Source organism: Phaseolus vulgaris, chromosome 6 (genome assembly GCF_051622355.1).
Source record: "Phaseolus vulgaris cultivar YP4 chromosome 6, ASM5162235v1, whole genome shotgun sequence".
Lineage (NCBI taxonomy): Eukaryota > Viridiplantae > Streptophyta > Magnoliopsida > Fabales > Fabaceae > Phaseolus > Phaseolus vulgaris.
The window spans coordinates 13,652,714-13,671,697 of NC_143503.1; the positions used below are offsets into that span (position 1 = coordinate 13,652,714).

At 39.3% G+C, this 18,984-nt stretch overlaps 2 protein-coding genes across 2 annotated transcripts; one reads left to right on the forward strand and one right to left on the reverse strand.

The window, feature by feature from the left end:
• Positions 1-2,066: 2,066 nt before the first annotated feature.
• On the forward strand, positions 2,067-4,418 carry LOC137830981 (linamarin synthase 1). Its single transcript, XM_068638435.2, has 2 exons — positions 2,067-2,658; positions 3,329-4,418. Exons 1-2 carry the CDS (start codon positions 2,151-2,153, stop codon positions 4,267-4,269), a joined length of 1,449 nt encoding a protein of 482 aa, XP_068494536.2. The 5' UTR covers positions 2,067-2,150; the 3' UTR covers positions 4,270-4,418.
• Positions 4,419-15,467: 11,049 nt separating this feature from the next.
• Positions 15,468-15,905, reverse strand: LOC137833262 (uncharacterized). Its single transcript, XM_068641623.2, has one exon. It carries the CDS (start codon positions 15,903-15,905, stop codon positions 15,468-15,470), a length of 438 nt encoding a protein of 145 aa, XP_068497724.2.
• Positions 15,906-18,984: the final 3,079 nt, after the last annotated feature.

An 18,984-nucleotide genomic window follows, 5' to 3' on the forward strand; every position in this document is an offset into this window, starting at 1 on the left:
TCTCAGAGAATGTGTTCCTCGAGGTTTTTTTAAACCTCATAAAAGTCTTTTAGAACCCTTGTTAAATATCATGAGTTTAAGAATTTCCATAAAATACCATGAGTTTCATATCCTCTGTAAAATACCATGGGTTTCAAAACCTCCGTTAAATACCTCTGTAAAATTTCTGTAAAATGACTTGCAATTTGAAATAACCTTCAACCCCATAGACACGTTGCTCTCCAGCACAGACTCAATGGCCACCGACGACACTCCTAGCAAGGAATCACAATTCAACCACACTTATGTCTATTATATCTAGGGAGAAGAAACTCTAAAGAAGGCATTATCTTCTTCTTACTCCAATATTGTTTCTTCCATCACCTTACTGTCCCAACTTGGGTCACAATCCATTATTATCTAACTCGACAACAACTGATGTTTACCACTGCTTTATATATCCTAAATAATTGCATTATCTGTCAGATGTGGGCTTCAAAACCATGTGTGTTCTTGGCTAAAGATTACAAGAACATATTGCAAGGAGAAATTAATTTTATTACTTCTCACTTTCACAGTGAATTAATTATTAGATGCATTTTAAAATAAAGACCTTAATTTAAAATATTTCAAAATTATGATAATTAAATATTAACAATTATAACTAAAACTAAAATTGAACATAAAATATACGTACATCAAAAGATAAAACAAAATAAGTTAGTTTTTTTTTTAAATATGAGCTCATAACAGAAAAAACTAGGAATTATATAAACAAACTACCATCAATCATACAAAATATGCAAATACTGTTGAAATACTTATTATCCAAGGTTATTTTGCTGAGTTTTTAAAATAAATTTTTGAAACTTTAGAAAACTTATTTGTAATGTAAAGTTGCACTTTCAAAATTTTAGAAAATTTGCTTATAAAATATATTAAAACTATGTAGTTTTAAATTATTTATTTATAAATAGATTTAATTAAAATTAATTATTTAAGTTTGAAAAAATTGAAGTGTTTTATTGAGTTTCTACAATAAATCTTTGAAATTTAACAAAGGTTAAAAAAAACTCCGTTATTTTGTTGAGATTTTAGAATAAACCTTTGAAACTTAAAGGATAAAAAAACTTCCGTTAATTTGTCGAGGTTGTAGAATAAACCTTTGGAACTTACTGAAAGTTAAAAAACCCTCTATTATTTTGCTGAAATTTTAGAATAAACCTTTGAAATTTAACGGAAGTTAAAAAATCTCCATTATTTTGCTGAGGTTTTATAATAAAAACTTAATGAAGGATAACAAAAACTTTTGTTAATTGAATCAAGGTTATATTAACCTTCACTAAATAATCTCCCTTAATTTTTTTTTTTTTTTCTGGTAGTGGTGTTTGACATCTACTACTGTGAACTAGATGTTTTTTTTTTTTATAAAAATATGAGTTTTTAGATTGGTGTGCCTAAACTTTACTCTATAAAGAGGTTAAAATACTCTTTAAATACTTAATTTAATTATTTACTTATTTGTTAGCCATACGAAAAATCTTAACAAACTTGACTTGGGAAGAAATCTCATTAAACAAAATAATCATATGTCAATTAGCCAACTAATAATTACACATGAAGTATTTTAGATAATAAATTACAATAAAAGTATTTAGATAATTAAAATGCAAAAGTTTAATTATCTATTTTATGTCTAATTTCTATTCTTCTAGTTAAGGATACCGCAAAGCTTCTTTAGTCTCTGGCCACACCCCACGAAAGAGAAAAATGATTCATATATAGTTTCACACGTAAAACGCATTCACTCAACAAATTAATATTTTGACTATATTTATTTTATTTTTTAATTTAAAATACTATTATATATATTATAATAATTTATAAAGTGAGTGGTTTGCTTTTTCAGTGGTCAAAATAACTTTTTTGTATTTAAATACCCAACGTGACGAACTATGTATGACGTTATTTATTTATTTATAAAAGATTGGCATCTAATTATTTTTTATGCTAACAGTTTGTTTGAATTAAATATAATTGAAATTTATCACTTTTTTCTTTATATAAGATCGAATGATGGAAGCTAAACTACGCACTACACTCACTACCTTATCCTTTACCCATTCTTGTTTTTGTGTTGAGGTCTGTTATTTGAACATTCCACATAGAAAATGGACTCCCTTGAAAGATCAAAGCCTCACGCTGTGTGTGTACCATATCCAGCGCAGGGCCATGTAAAACCCATCATGAAATTCGCCAAACTCCTTCATTGCATGGGTTTCCATATAACCTATGTGAACACTGAGTTCAACCACAACCGTTTTGTTAGGTCCCATGGAGCAGACTTTGTTAAGGGTCTTCCAGATTTCGTATTTGAGACAATACCAGATGGATTGCCACCTTCTGATAAGGATGCAACTCAGGACATTCCAATGCTCTGTGATTCAACTAGAAAAACTTGTTATGGCCCTTTCAAAGACTTGGTGTTGAAGCTGAATTCTTCGGGCAACGTTCCTCCAATTAGTTGCATAATTGCTGATGGGGTTATGGGCTTTGCTGGAAAAGTTGCGAAGGATTTGGGTATACCAGAAGTTCAAATTTGGACAGCCTCAGCATGTGGTTTTGTGGGATACTTGCAATACGATGATTTGGTTCAAAGAGGCATTGTTCCATTCAAAGGTACGTTTTTGTTTTTATGTTGCTGTTCTTTTTCGTGATTACTTATATAAAATTAAGAGATAAGTATATTTTTTGTTCTTATAATTTTATATGAAATTATTTTTTTATTTATTGACCAAATTTTAAACTTTTTCATTGTAGTAAAGAAGAAACTATTACAGCGAGACTTTATGATTTTTTAGGATGTTAAAATATTTTTATATTATATAGAAGGAAGAATAATGACATATTATGCGGAGAGCTATTTTTTTCAGTTTAGTAAGTTTGGTAAGAACAAGAGTGATTCCTCTACAAGGCTCTTCCACTCCTAATATCACTATAATTTATACTTAAAAAATACCTAATATTAACATTTGTTCATATATATATATAATAGGACTCGATTCAAGTATTCAAAGTTTCATACCACAAACAGTTGAATTCGAGGAAACTTAACTATATTTTCTTGTTCAGAGGGAATCAACACTGTACATATAATAGTTGACCCAGCCAATTAAAAATCCAAATTTTAATAGTAACTTTCGTTCAATATTGCACTGTTAAGTAAGTTTCTTTTAGCATTTCTTCTTAAAAAAAGAGTCATTTTCATCTAAGATTACAACAAATCTTTTTATTATATTTATGAAAAGGTGAATTTATCTTATATAATTTATTTTTGTCTAATATTTAGATGAAAATTTTGAGATTGATGGCACCTTGGATCAAAATTTAGATTGGATCTCTGGAATGAAAAATATTAGACTGAAGGACATTCCAAGCTTTATTAGAGTCACTACGTTGGATGATATTATGTTTGATTTCTTGGGTTCTGAGGCAAGAAATTGTTTGAGATCTTCTTCAATCATTATAAACACATTCCAAGACCTGGATGGAGAAGCCCTTGATGCCCTTAGGGAAAAGAACCCAAACATATATACCATTGGTCCACTTGACTTGCTTGGTAGGCATTTTCCTGAGAAAGAAAAGGGTTTCGTGTCAGTTGGGTCAAGTTTATGGAAGAATGACTCAAACTGCTTAACATGGTTGGACAAATGGGAACCTAACTCGGTGATATATGTTAATTATGGAAGTATTACAATAATGTCAAATCATCACTTGAAAGAGTTTGCTTGGGGACTAGCAAATAGCAAGCTACCTTTCTTATGGATAAAAAGGGTAGATATAGTAGCAGATGATTCTGCAACTTTGCCACAAGATTTCTTTGATGAGATCAAGGATAGAGGATATATAACAAGTTGGTGCATGCAAGAGCAAGTGCTTTCTCATCCATCTGTTGGGGTCTTTCTAACCCATTCTGGTTGGAATTCTACACTTGAAAGCATATCTGCCGGTGTGCCTATGATTTGTTGGCCTTTCTTTGCTGAGCAACAAACAAATTCTAGGTATGTATCTGCGAATTGGGGGATAGGAATGGAAGTTAATCATGATGTGAAGAGAGAAGAGATAACAAAGCTTGTGACAGAAATGTTGAAAGGAGAAAAAGGAATGCAAATGAGACAAAAATCCTTAGAATGGAAGAAGAAAGCAATAAGAGCTACTGATATTGGAGGATCATCTTACAACAACTTCTACAAATTAATGAAGGAAGTTTTTCACCACAATGCTATTTGATTCCTGTTTCTATGATTAAGTTTACTGGGATAACAATCCTTTTCTTCAATTAATGTATTAACTTGCACTGCCAGCAGATGAATAAGTGAACTATTGTATGTGTTCTTTGCATTGAAATAATATTGGGTGTGTTCTTTGCATTGAAATAATATTGGGTGATCTATTACCTAATCTCTGAATGATATAATCCAACACTTATTCGTATATTATATCTTAATTGACATTGTGTTACGCAAGAAAATAAGAACAATATATGGAGGGTGTATTATAGAAGGAAATTTAAAAATAAAGGATAAGGGGATTAGTGAGTAAGTTACAGTGGTCATGTGAATCATGGTTCATACTTGTGGAAGTGAGGAATGAGAGGCAGCGAAAGACATGATTGAAGTGTGAAGGAAATTGAATAGAGAACATGTGTTGGCAATGATGAATGCGTGAAAAGGAAGTTGGTGATGTTCGGTTCAAGAATGTCAAAGTTCAAGAGGGAGGGTGAATTGAGCTTTTAAAAATTTCAATCAAATTCAGTTTCATCACAAGACAGAGAAAAAAAATCTATTTATTTTGATATTAAAAGATTTATTTTTCTTCTTCAATTAACGAACCAGTAGTTCAGAGATGTGAGTTCCTGATATTAAGTGAATTGATCAGCAAGCAATGTTCACATTAATTCCTGTTCCTGCCGGTTGACTTAGCGCTAGAGCGTTGCCTCGTCACGAACCTCCTCACCAGCTTGACTCCACGTGCTCTTCAAGTCCACACCACAGAAAGCCTCTCTGAGAACCTGAAAACACAAGGTGGCGCCTCTGCGGCCGGTGGCGCTCCGACGCTCAAGTCAGTCACAAGAACACCCAAAAACTCAGAGAAAATATTCTCTGTAGAACCGTACTAAAGGGCACACAACCCTAGCAATGAGCCGTAATGGAAAACGTACCTCTGCAAATTCTGTTAAGTTTACCTTTATAGCTAGGTTTCTTCTCTCTCCAGGCCGTTATGCTTTTGGACGCGTGGCTCGCATCCAGCCCTGCACGTGTCGCCATCTGGGCTGGGATAGCAGGTAGCAGCCAGCCCTACACGTGTCATCATCTGAGCTAGGGTAACTCGAGCGTCATTCTCATACCGCATCCAACCCTACACGTGTCGCCATCTGGGTTGGAGGCAACTTGAGCGTTATTTCTGTGTAGTAGCCAGTCGCGCGGCTAAGTCCTTTGTTCAAGAAGTAAGCTAGCACGCAATATGCTCTGGAACACTACCCGACAAGGCGAGTATCGGGTGCAGCAAAATGCACCATTTCTATGACACCGCTTATCGTTAGTGGCACCTTCCTTATTGCTACGCCGTGCATGTTCCAGCTGAGGGAACCTTGCCACCGGCGAATGTCCACTCTGGGAATCTTGTCGATGATGGGCAAGTTGTTCCCTTCAACCTACTCGACCTCCATGCCCCATGCTGGCGCAATCCTCATCTTATTGGACTTACACGTTCGGACTTACTCACCTAAGTTTCCAGCAACCTTAACTAAGTCTGCTGGGAAATCCGACGACGTGCTTTTTGCGGCGATGTCAGACCACCCGGTCGCCAATCGTCTAACACGTCAATGTCATACACTCTCGGCGACAACCGATCATGTACGTTGTAGCACGCCGCTTCCACGAGCGGCGACTACACTAGCTTCTGAACCACTCGCCCTTCTCTAGCCACGTGCTCTGCTAAGCACGCCTCACGTAGTCACGTGCTAGACACGTCATCATACCCGATGACCTGGTCGGTACACAAGCCCCCCAGTCTCGAGCTGCGACTTGTTCAGCGAGAAGACTAAAGAGGTTTAAATCTGGCGGCCTACGTGGCTTTGCGCGTTGGCGCTCGTACTGTTCACTGACTTGACACTTCACCAACTCCTTCGATCATTCAACACGTGGACTCATCAACGACCATTATTCATTGTCGTTTGCGCTTCTCGCAACGTTTGAAACTCTTAAACACTTCGCGCCATTTCACTGTTTCATTATTTTCTACCTCTCTTCAATTTCTCGAAACGCTCCAGCGAACGCTCCGATTCCCCCAACCACCATCTTTCTGAATACTCTTCTGATCATCTAAAGGTAACTTTTTTATCACTTCTACTGATATTTGCTGCATTTTAATCGGTTTGCATCATCCATTAACTGTATGGAGCATACGTTGTGGGATGTTTTCTCTTTTCTGCGTTTAGGGTTTCTGAACCTTTTCTCTGCGAGCCCCCCTTGTTCTTCCATCTCCTTCTCTTCTGTCAAGTCTCTCTGTTTACGAACTCTCATATCTTCCCTTTTCATCTTCTTGCAGCTTCCTCGATGGCTCGTTCGAAAATCACACCAAACCCTCCTCCATCTCCTCGCAACCCTCCGACGAAAACCCGTAACGGAAAACCCTTCCTCTTCCCGTGACCCCCCAAGGGATCCTAACGTCCCTTCCAACCGAGTCGCGAGACCCATGTCCTCTCGACCCAGCCAACCACAACCAAACCCACCACAACCCAGCGCGATGGTGAGGCCTCTTCCAGACTACAAACGACTATATCCGTGGGCCTCCGCAACCCTGTTGGGTGAGACTTCATCCGTCAACTCTGATCGCGATATCCTTCGCCTCAAGAAAGGTGATCAGGATCACCTCTCTTTCAGCAAAGAGCACGATGACAAAGTATCTGTGCGCCCTTGTCCTCCCGGTGAGCCCATCTGCACCGATAATCAGGGGAGCGACGACGCCCCTTTCTGCTTTGTCTACACCACTATGTTCAAGAAGGTCAAGCTTCGATTTCCCTTCACACGCTTTGAGAGGGAGCTCTTGACCGAGCTCGACATAGCCCCCGCCCAGCTTCATCCCAACAGCTGGGCGTTCGTCCGGGCTTACCAAATTATCTGCGCGCACTTGGGACATCCGGCCTCGGTGGATGTGTTCCTCTACCTGTTCGAGGCCAAGAACCCGGGCGATCGTCTATGGGTTAGCCTCAATGGGGTCGCTGGGAGGTCCATTCTCTCCATCTTCCAGCAATCCTATAAGGACTGGAAGGGGAAATTCGTGCGTGTTTGCTGCAGCGACCAAGACCCTTCCCTTCTTGACGGGTTCCCCTTGTATTGGGTGAACAAGGGAAAGAAGGAGTCGAGCTTCAGGAAGGCCAGGGGGCTAGAAAAAATGGGAGAGCTCGACAAGGACTTGTGCGGTTTCTAGAAAAGAGTCGCCTCCTCCAACGTGACTCTGCCCACTTCCTCCATCATCACCTACGAGTTTCTCGAAGGCCAGCTAGACGTTCACATAGGTTTGTCCTTAAGTCCTTGAGTTCCCTTAGCTTACACTTGCATCGCCCTGTCTTTACTTTGATGTTGCTGTTCTGACTTGTGTGTGGTTTTAACTTCCCCCATGCATTGTCTTATATTGCTTATCTTTCTGCGCATTGTTAACTACCGGATTTTTGTGCTGGTTGGTAACTGTGGGCCACTAATTCAGATATGATGCTGGGGAAGGATAGGATGGCTGAACTACGCGCCATAGCCAAGTCCCACAAGCTTGCGGCGGGCTCCCAAACGGTCCTAAACTCTGTCGCGGAGATCGTCGCTGCCCAAGGCCAATCTTCGCCAGCCGGTCCACCCGCAGCTGCTGCTCTTCCAGCCCCCCAGCGCAAGAAACTACCCCTCAAGAAGGCTAAGAGGAAAGCCCCCAGGGTAGTGTCAGACGAAGAGGCAGACGAAAGCACCGAGGACGGGCTAGTCTGCAAGAGGAAGAGGAGGGCTGTGATCGAGCCCTCAACAATTGAGAGCGCCGCCCCAAACTATGCTGAGAACCCCCCCAGCGCCTCCACGCCATTCGAGTCCGCCGGGGATGTTCTCGCTTCGAACGCCTCAGTTGCTGAAGCTGTTCCTGAGCAACTTGCTGATACGCAAGCCTCTTCCCAAGCCGCCGAAGAACTTCCTGTCTCACCACCACGCCTCGAGGCTCCCCCCGCTATCCAACCTTGTGAGGGTGGTGGTGAGCACCAACCTCCGCCTCCTCCACCAACCTCAAGCCTTCCTGCTCCTCTCCAGGAAGCCTTGAAGTCCTTCACCGTGCGCCTAAGTTCCATGGTTGACGATTGTCTTCCCCAAATCGTCGGCGAAGGGCTAAGGGACTCCTTGGAGAAGTTCGAACTTGATAATCGGGTCCATCAGGAGGTGGCAAGGCCTCGAGTTTTTGCGGGTCGAAAACGCTCTCAAGGACGAGCTTCAAAGCGTGCGCAAAGACAATAAAGAACTGCGCAAGAAGCTTCACGACAAAATCCAGGACGCCGTCGAGATGGAGAACAGGATCGTCCCTCTGAGGGAGAGAATTGCCACGCTGGAGGAGGCAAAGAAAACCGACGCCCAAAGGATGGCCAACCTAGAGAAGAGGTCGATCGAGAGGGAGACTCTTCTGGGTAAGGTCGAACAAGATTGGGATAAGGCAACCAAAGAGCTGAGCGAAATGGCCACCGAGCTTGCTCGAGTTCGCGAGGAGAACAACAGATTCAAGAAGAAAGTCGACGAACTTGAACTTGAAGTCACCCAGGTTCGCGAAGAGAACAACGGGTTCAAGGCAAAGATCGACGACCTTCAGCTTGAGGCTGCCCAAGTTCTTACTTCGGGCTTTGGAGCAGTTCACCTGTAAATTTCCTGATCTTGACCTTCGGAGCTTTCAGTGTACAATGAAGTGGTGGACGGCAAGATCGTACCCCCAGCTGACTTATCGCCTTGAAACTTCTTGTGTTTACCCTGGTCTATATGTAATAATTTTCACTTTGTTCGAGCTGTTCGATATTCATGTGCACGTATATATATATATATATATATATATATATATATAAATTCTAATTTATCTGCCGTGCAATCGACTGGTTTAACTAGATGGTTTTTTCCCAACTCAATGTACTTTGTACCAACCGGTTCTTAACTCTCTGCAAACCACCTTAGCTTAAACAAACGGTTAATTCAAAACAATAACGTTTAATACGAAATCACTTACTCGAAAAAAAGGGCTTAGGTCGATCTTAGTATCTGAAACCTCTCTCGCCCGATCTACCAAGGGCCAAAGGCATTTCTACATCGTCGCCCAGAATTTCGTTGATGCGGCCCTCGCCATGCGATTCTCTTTCTATTTCAATCCCAAACCATGAGCTTCTGGCGACGTCATCTTCCTTTTAACTGAAAACGTCCCCTGCGGGACCACCTTCTGATTTCATCTTTGCTCATCTGGGAGGAGAGCTGTCTTTCGGATCTCTCTCTACCTTCCCCAAGTCTTTACCCTAAGATAACTTACATCATTGTTCCCTCATCTGGGGGTAGAGCCGTCTTTCGGGTCCTTCTCTACCTCCCTGAGTTTCAGAACAATGATTTGGGTGGTGGGGTGCCCTCTGCGAACCTCCCCAACCACCCTTTAACTTCTAATTTAACTGGTCTTACTAGGTCAATATTGGTGATGTGAATGATCAATTGGTGTCTCACTCAAGGGAAAAAGAGTTCTTCTCCAACCCTCCTTTCCCATACTTGAGATTGTTAACACCCCTGACCTTTCAGTTTCATCTTGCCTGAACTCACTCGAGGGTGAGAAGGACTTTTCCTGATGCCTCAACTTGCCCAAGGGTTACATCTCCTCCTCCCCCGGATGTACTGACGGCTTTCAACTTGCCTCAATTCGCTCACGCAAAGAGGTCTTGTGATCTGTTCTTGCCCGTGCTCGCTCAGGGCGAGGAGGACTTTAATCTTTTCTCGCCTACACTCGCTCAAAGCGGGGAGGTCTTTTAAATCTCTTTCTCGCCTACGCTCGCTCAAGGCGAGGAGGTCTTTTAAATCTCTTTCTCGCCTACGCTCGCTCAAGGCGGGGAGGTCTTTTAAATCTCTTTTTCTCGCCTGGTGGCGATCAAAAAATTTTTAATACTTGTGCCTCTGATCGCCGCGTGGCGGTGAGGACTTAAAAACTTAAACTTACACCTCCAATCGCCGAGTGGCGATGAGGGTTTAGAACTTCATGTTTCGAAAATTTTGTACTGGATGCATGCGATTTGGATTTACCATTTTTAAACTACACAAGGGCAATAGAGTCTTTCTCTACAAACTTGAAAAACAAACAGCATGCAAACTTAATAACTGGGAAACTTCGAAACCTTCTTTATTGGGTGGCCTCATTAAAAACCCTCCTTAGGAAAAAAAGAGTGCCCCCTTGAAAAATTGTTTAAACTGATACATCTTAAACTGTTGGAGTTAATTGCTACTTACAATGCCTTAACTGTAGTAAAACTTGAGATGGGTGGCGTTCCAAGTGCGAGGAATCGCCCCTCCCTCCAGCGTCTCCACATCCATTTGGAATAGTTTGAATCCTTTTATGCAGGAAAAAGCAAGGAAAATTCGGACAACTTCAAGCCGAGCCACTGGTGCATATGTTTCATCATAATCTATTCCCTCTTCTTGGTTATAACCTTTAGCCACAAGTCTGGCTTTATTTCTGGTTATCACCCCATGCTCATTCATCTTGCTTTTGAATATCCACGTTGTTCCAATGATGTTCATTTTAGGTATTCTTGGCACAAGTAACCATACCTCATTCAGGGAAAACTGATTCAGTTCATCCTACACAGCCAGAATCCAGTTGTTTTCCCTGAGAGTTTCATCCAGATTTTTAGGTTCCTCTTGAGAAACAAATGTCATTGTCTCATAGAGATTGTTTAGAGAATTCCTAGTTGAAACACCTTTTTCAATATTTCCAATGACATTGTCAAGGGTGAAATCTCTTGGGGTCTTCCATTCTTTTGGTAAATCTGCAGAAACAGTAGGTTCTTTGACAACACGTGAGTCATCAACATCTATATGAATCAATTCATTTTTATGCAAAACAGATCTTAAATCATCACATTCTAAGTCATCTGAAACAGGTTTTGGCATGTAATTATCAGATTCATCAAATACAACATGCATTGATTCTTCCACTGTTAGCAATCTTTTATTGAAAGCCCTATAAGCATGATCATTCAAAGCATAGCCAATATGAATTCCTTCATCAAATTTTGCATCAAATTTTCCCAAATTCTCTTTGCCATTATTTATTACAAAACATTTACATCCAAACACTCTAAGATGACTTACACTAGGTTTTCTACCCTTATATAGCTCATAAGGTATTTTCTTAAGGATAGGCCTAATTAAGGTTCTATTAACACATAAGTTGCAGTATAGACTACATCTACCCAGAAATATTTAGGTAGCTTAGATTCATTCAACATAGTCCTAGCAAATTCTTCTAGTGATCTATTTTTCCTCTCAACCACACCATTCTGTTGGGGAGTCCTAGGGGCTGAAAAACTATGTGATATCCCATGTTTTTCACAAAACCTTTCAAACTTAGCATTTTGAAACTCACCCCCATGATCACTACAAATTGATTTCACACAGCAACCATTTTCATTTTGTAGAACTTTTGCCAACTTCTTAAAAGCCTTATAAGCATCACTTTTGTAAGCAAGAAAGAGAGTCCATGTATATCTAGAATAATCATTAACAATGACCAATGCATATAAATTTCCAGCCAAACTAGCAACTCTAGAGGGTCCAAACAGATCCATATGCAGAACATCCAAGGGATCTTAGTAGAAATTATGTCCTTTGATTTAAAGGAAGTTCTGATTTGTTTACATTTCACACATGCATCACAGAGTCTGTTATCCTAAAATTTTATATTAGGCAAACCAGAAACAAGATCCTTGGATTTCAATTTATTCAAGTGATTAGTGTGAATGTGAGCTAACCTTTTGTGCCACAACCAAGACTCATCACTTTTAGACAAAAGGCATTCATTTTCAAAATCAATTTCCAGGATATCCAAGATATATATATTATTCACTCTCTTACCAGTAAACAGAACCTTACCAGATCAATCATGTGAGATTGTGCACCCATTTGACTTGAAGTTTACCTTGTACCCTTTGTAACATAGTTGACTGATACTTAGAAGACTATGTCTAAGTCCTTCCACATAAAGCACATTCTCAATGATGGTTGAATTTCCAGTTCCAACAGTTCCTCTTCCTAGGATTCTTCCACGGTTATTGTCCCCATAAGTGAGAAGTCCCTCTGTCTTGAGTTTTAAGCTAGTGAACTTGGTTAGGTCACCAGTCATATGTTTTGAACATCCACTGTCCAAATACCACTAGTTTCTCTTGTTTCTTTTTTGCAAAACAAAACAGAGATAATGCACATGGTACCCTTTTTAGTCTAGGGTCCAACAGAGATTAATACCTCTCCTTTGGAAGCCATTTGGCCAAGCTTTTAAGAACAAGGTTTTTTTCTAGCAATGCATGTTCTAGAAGTATGTCCATATTGCATACAATGAAAGCAAGTAATAGGATATGCCTTTTTGCCACTGTTGAAAGATGAAAACCTTGTTTTTGTTGGAACAAAAAAACTTGAAAGCTTTTTAACATTGTTTACTTTTCCAGGATTATAGCCAATTCCATTTTTGTTGAAAACATCATTTTGTGAACCTATAAGAGACTCAAGATTATCTCTACCCTTAGTAAAATTAGATAAATTTTTCAGCAAATACTCAACTTGTTTTTCCAGCTTTTTACATTTTTCACAAATCTTTATAGAAGCATGTAAACATGTCAATTCAAGACTTACAAGATTAGTTTTAGCCTTATGCAGTTCTTTCTCAAGTGATTTTACCTTAGGTGCAAGTACATTATTTACTTTTTGCAATTTACTAAATATAACAGCTAACATATTTGCCTCATCATGCGTTTCTTTGAAAGCAACCAATAGTTGATCATAATTGACAGATTCTATGGAGAAGTCACTAATAGATTGGTTTCTTCACTTTCTGTTGAAGAGTTGCTGGTTGAAGACACTTCATTCTCTGATGAGAATCAAATAAAGGAGGCTTTTATTAACAAAGGAAGAAGGCATTCACCCTCACATTTGAAGTTCTTCCTTCTAGTCTTCTCAAAATTAAAAGAAGACATAAAATAAAGAGAGGATCAAGCCTAAAGGCAGAGAAGTCTTCAAGCTTTCAATAATGGACTTCAATTAAATATCTCTCTTTATAGTTTCTTTTAAATTGTAAATAATATAGAATAGTGTTTAGAAAGATGCTTAGAGGGAAACATTAGACACCTCTTTCGTAAAAACATCTCTAGGCTTTAGTTTAGAAAATTCTAGAAGCTTGGGGAGTGAGCTTAGTAAGCGGGGCGTAAGCTTAGAAGCATTTTAGGTAGCTTAGGGAATAAGCTATGTAAATGACCAGCCCTTGCTCCTATAAAAGGAGGGCTTAGGTCCTTCATAATTCAGATTGGAAATTGATCCTGCCTGTTGACCAGAACGTTGGAACCTGCCTCGTCAAAGGATCGACGTGTGCACCGCTTCAAACCTCCATCCTTCTTCAAGATCCACCTCAAGAACCTGCAAAAGAACAGAGCGGCGCCGCTGCGGCCGATCGCACTCCAACGCCCAAGTCAGTGACCGAACCACCAAATACTAAGAGCAAGAACACTCTAGAACTCTCAAGGAACCGTGCAATGTTCTCTCTCACAGTATGCTCAAGAACTCGCAAGCGTAAAGAGTGTAATCTGAACGTGCGTACCTCGAAAGTTCGTTGAGAAACCCTTAAATACCTGGTCACTTTCTCTCTCCTGGCAGTTACAGACCTGGACACGTGGCTCGCATCCAGTCGTACACGTGCCATCATCTGGAGCCTCCTTGACTTGGGCGCTGCTTCTGACTCTCTTTTGGCTAAGTTACTTATGCATGGTACTGCCCAGTGCATAGCTAACTTGGGAGCGTGATCTCTACTGGAATTGGCGAGTTAGGGTGCCTTCGTACACCTTCCCTGTGGTCTCGCCGGCCGCCTTCATAATCTGCACCACCTTCATCTTCGGCGATGTGCTTGCTCTGGCGATCTCCAATCACTTGGTCGCCTGAGTTTACATCTGGCGACTTCATCTTCAACTGGGTGATCGCCGGTTCTGGTATGCTGGAGATCGGAGCACGCCAACTTCATAATTGGCGACTTCACGAGCCCCCCGACTTCCTTCCCTTCTGTAAATCTGGCGCCTTGTCAACATGCCTACACTGTAGCTTGATGCCACGTCATCACTTCCGACTACCAGGGCGGTACAGAAATTAGTAATAGAGAAACTCTACTCAATTTGAGAGAGAATTTGTGAGAGCTTGCTTCTCCTTCACTTTGTCTTATCTTGAGTGCATTTGGTTCTCTCAAGTGGCGGCACTAGCTCACTCATCTTGGAGTCTTCATCCTTTAAGTGGCGTGATCATCAAACCAAAGCATCCATCTCCATAAGTTCTTCTTTCTTTCATCTCCATATTCATATGAAATTCCTAAAACATGTCTAGCTTCCTTTTTTGGTTCGGCAATTCATTCTGTTTTCCAGCTTGCTTCGGTTCTTAGTTCATTGGTTGCTTATAGTTGTTTCTTCTTCAATTTTAGCTTAATTGTTCGGTGCATTTCTGTTTTTTGTTCATTTTGTTCGGTGCTTTTGCCTTTTTACTCAATTTGTTCGGTTCAATTGACAATAGATGGCTCCTCCATATGAGTTTGGTGTTTGGTGCAAGTCTTGGTGAGTTCTTGAAACATAGAACCTTGATCCAATTCTATTATAAGTGCCTAAGCTATCTCCAACTCAAGTTGAGTCCATAGAATGTCAAAGAATCATCTCTTCTTTGCTAGTGGATTCATATCATTCTCTTCCCAAGAAATGTAAGCTTTTCTCCTATTGCTTCTTTCAACCTTCTTGCTGGCTGGTTTATCTTTAGTTTGATTGTTTGGACAATCCATCTTAATATGTCCTATTTTACCACAACCAAAGCAAGTATAGTTAGAAGAATTAGATTAATTCGGTTTAGGATACCTCCTTTTCTGTTGAGTCCTATCTCTGCCTTTCTTCTTTAGGAATCTGCTGAACCTTTTTGTGAGTAGACTTATTGTTTCATCGTGTTCAACATCCTCTGCCTCCTCACTAATATCATTTTGAACATTTGCTTTCAATGCCAGTCCCTTAGTTTTCCTTTCCACTGTTTCTTGCTCTTTAAGCCTTTTGAGCTTCAGCTCATGCTCCATTAATTTTCCAAACAGTGCAGCAGTGGACAACTATGACAGATCTCTGCTTTCTGAGATCGCAGTTACTTTGGGTTGTCAGCTCCTATCAAGACATTTCAATACCTTATATTGAGCTCTTCTTTGTCAAAATCTTTTCCCAGTGCAGTAAGATGGTTTACAATGTGGGTAAACCTCTTCTGTACATCAGCAATGGTTTCTTCAGGTTGCATCTTGAAAAGCTCGTATTCTTGAATGAATGAGTGATTTCTTGATCTCTTCACATCCTTTGTTCCATCATGAGTTACCTCCAAAACTTCCCACATTTCATTTGCAGAATTGTATTGAGATATTATGAAGAATTCATCCATTGTCAATACAGAGGTTATGATGTTCTTTGCTATTGAATCATATTGAGCTTTCTTTCTCTCAATCTCACTCCATTCAGATCTTGGTTTCTTCACTGTTTCATCCTTGATAACCTGCATTGGCACAAGAGGTCCATCAACCACAGCCTCCCAAATACCAAAGGCAATAGATTCCATGAAAATTTTCATTCTAATTTTCCAGAAAGCATAATTCATTCCACTGAACATAGGGGTTCTATTAATAGACGAACCATCAGCAAAAAGCACTTTAAACTCATACATATTGCACAAAAACTTGAGTAAAATACAAGTCCTAGCTCGTGATACCAATTGTTGGGTTCAATAATGTCAAAGTCCAAGAGGGGGGTGAATTGAGCTTTTAAAATTTTCAATCAGATTCAGTTTTATCACAGGACAGAGAAAAAAAATCTATTTATTTTGAGATGAACAGATTTATTTTTCTGCTTACATCAACGAACTAGTAGTTTAGAGATATGAGTTTCTGATATTAAGTGAATTGATCAGCAAGCAATGTTCATATTAATTCCAGCATAAGCAAATTAGAGAGTTGAATTATTATTCAATTCTTAAATATAAAATCACCCACTTAAGTGAAACTTGTCAATTGATTGAGTTGATTTTCACATAACCCAGTATTTCAATTATTTCCAGCAGTACACACAGATTTCCCCAAGATATTCAGATTGGTTTTCTAGAAAACAAGAGCAGTATGAACAAACCCAGAATGAACAGATTCAATTTCAATTGAATAGATTTATTTCTTGACATATCAGCTTATGCAACAATTATTGAGTGCAGGGATTAGAAAATATTGAACACATCACAATTATAATGGTTCACTCAAATGAGCTACATCCAGTCTCACCTTATCCCAGGTGAAATCCACTAAAATAGTGTTGAATCAAGTGTGTTCAAGCTTTAAAGAATCCAAATCCTTTGAGTTTGATGGAAGGCTTGATGTGCTTGTTGTTGCTGAGGTGTTTTAGAATAGGATCTGGGGTAGATTATCCGTGTAAATCCACTATTGATTATATCCAAAGCTTAAGTATTCTCAAACCTTTTGAATTGAAAGTGTTTTTCAAACTAAGTGAAAAACAAGCTGTTGTTTTGTCGAAACAACCGATTGTTTTATACTTAGGTGTTTTAAGAAAGGTTGAAAACTGTTTTTGGTGGTTGACTTGCTGTCAAACCAAAACTACCATTTGATTCGAGCATTCAATCGATTGTTTGTTTTGAAACCATAACAGAAAACCATTTTGTGCTTTGGCTGAGCTTTAAATGATTTTATAACTGATGCGCTCATGTTTTTAATGCTTTGACCAATCTTTTAAAGCAATAAAGAGTTTGTTCAGCTTTAGTAAAAAACAAGAACTGAGATTTAATCATAGAAAAACAAATTTGAGTTTTTCACTGATTTTGCTTTTCAAGGGTTAAAAGATTGCTTTGAGATTGCTTTGATCAAGAGATAGTGGAATAGGATTTTCATCTTGTATTGATTTCAGATCATTCTGTAACAAGTGTAATCCTTCTGTACTTTGTGTAAACTCTGGTGTGTGAAGCCGAGAAGTGTTGTGTGCTCTTGAGATTGTCAAGATCAACATTCTTGGTGGTGTATGTGCTGAGCCAAAGGAAGTGTGTGTCTTGAGGGGATCAAGGTCACTTCTTTGGTGGTGTGTGTAAGTAATCTAGGTTTGATCGCTTAGTGGATTCCCCGAGTGGTTTATGGGAAGACTGGATGTAGCTCTTGGTTTAAGAGTGAACTAGTATAAACTGTGTGTGCAATCTCTCTATCCCTTAAACTCTTTAATTTCAGTTTGTATAGTTTAACTGGTATAAACAACCGATTGTTTCTGCGAAAGAACCGATTGTTTTTCTGGTGTTGTGCTAAATTGCTTTGTGTTTTTGGCAAACTGAATTCTGAATCAAGTTTTCTCGAAGGAATTTCATTCTAGACTAAAAAGTTTGCGAAAACCCTCTTTAAACCATTCACCCCCTCTAGTTTAAAGCCATACATTCTAACAATTGGCATCAAGAGCTTGGTTCTTGAAATTTATTCAAGTGTGATCCTAAAACTGTGTTTACATGGCTGATAGATTACCCTTTGGGGAGGGTGCTTCAATGACAGACCACCTCTGTTTTTTTGTTTGAACTACCAATTTTGGAAAGTCAGAATGAAAATCTTTGTTGAATCCCTTGACAAAGGAATTTGGGATGCAATTGAAAATGGCCCCTTTGTTCCAAAATTTGAAAAAGATGGATCTTCCATTGAAAAACCTTGGTCTCAATGGACTGATTCAAAAAGCAAGAAGGCCAAATTTGATTGCATTGCTAAAAACATAATAACTTCTGCCTTGAATTCAGATGAATTTTTCAGGGTCTCTCAATGCAAATCAGCAAAGGAAATGTGGGACACCTTGGAGGTAACTCATGAAGGTACCAATGAGGTGAAGAGAAGAAAGCGTACTCTAATCCAAGAGTATGAAATGTTCAAAATGCTCAAGGGTGAGACTATTGCTCAAGTTCAGAAGAGGTTCACTCACATCATCAACCACCTCATGAGCCTTGAGAAAACCTTTTGAAAAAAAAGAGCTAAACATCAAGATCCTCAAATGTCTTGATAGATCTTGGCAACCTAAGGTAACTGCCATATCTGAATCAAAAGATCCAACATCATTGAGTATGGCTTCTTTGTTTGGCAAGCTTAGGGAACATGAGTTAGAGATGAATAAAATCAATGTTCAAGAAAGTGAAGACAAGCATGTGAGAAGCATTGCCATAAAAGCTGTTAAGCACAAAAGCAAGCAAGAATCTAGTGATGAAAGTGATGAAGAGAACCTTAGTTTGCTATCTAGAAAGTTTAGCAAATTCTTGAAAAGGAACCGCAACAAAGACACCAACAAAGAAAGGTATGGAAACAAAAATCCAATGATTTTAATTCCAATAACTATACTTGTTTTGGTTGTGGTGAGCAAGGGCACATAAAGGCAGATTGCCCAAATAAAGAAAGCAAGGAGAAGAAGTCAAGCTACAAAGAAAAGAAGGGAAAGTCAAAAAGGCAAACATATGCTTGATTGCAGAAAGAGATGATGAGTCATGCAGCTTAAGTGATGTAAGTTCATGTGCTTCTCTAAATGCTGAAAATTATAGTGAATTGCTTGAAGCTTTTCCAGAAACACATGATGAAGCTAATCGATTGGTTCTTTTAAACAACTGATTTAAAGAGCTTAACAACTAGCTTGAAAAGAGA

Coding starts and splice junctions, on each gene's coding strand:
- LOC137833262 (XM_068641623.2), bottom strand. CDS start 15,905: ATGAAAATTTTCATGGAATCTATTGCCTTTGGTATTTGGGAGGCTGTG.
- LOC137830981 (XM_068638435.2), top strand. CDS start 2,151: ATGGACTCCCTTGAAAGATCAAAGCCTCACGCTGTGTGTGTACCATAT. Junction 2,659..3,328: donor AGGCATTGTTCCATTCAAAG/GTACGTTTTTGT, acceptor TCTAATATTTAG/ATGAAAATTTTGAGATTGAT.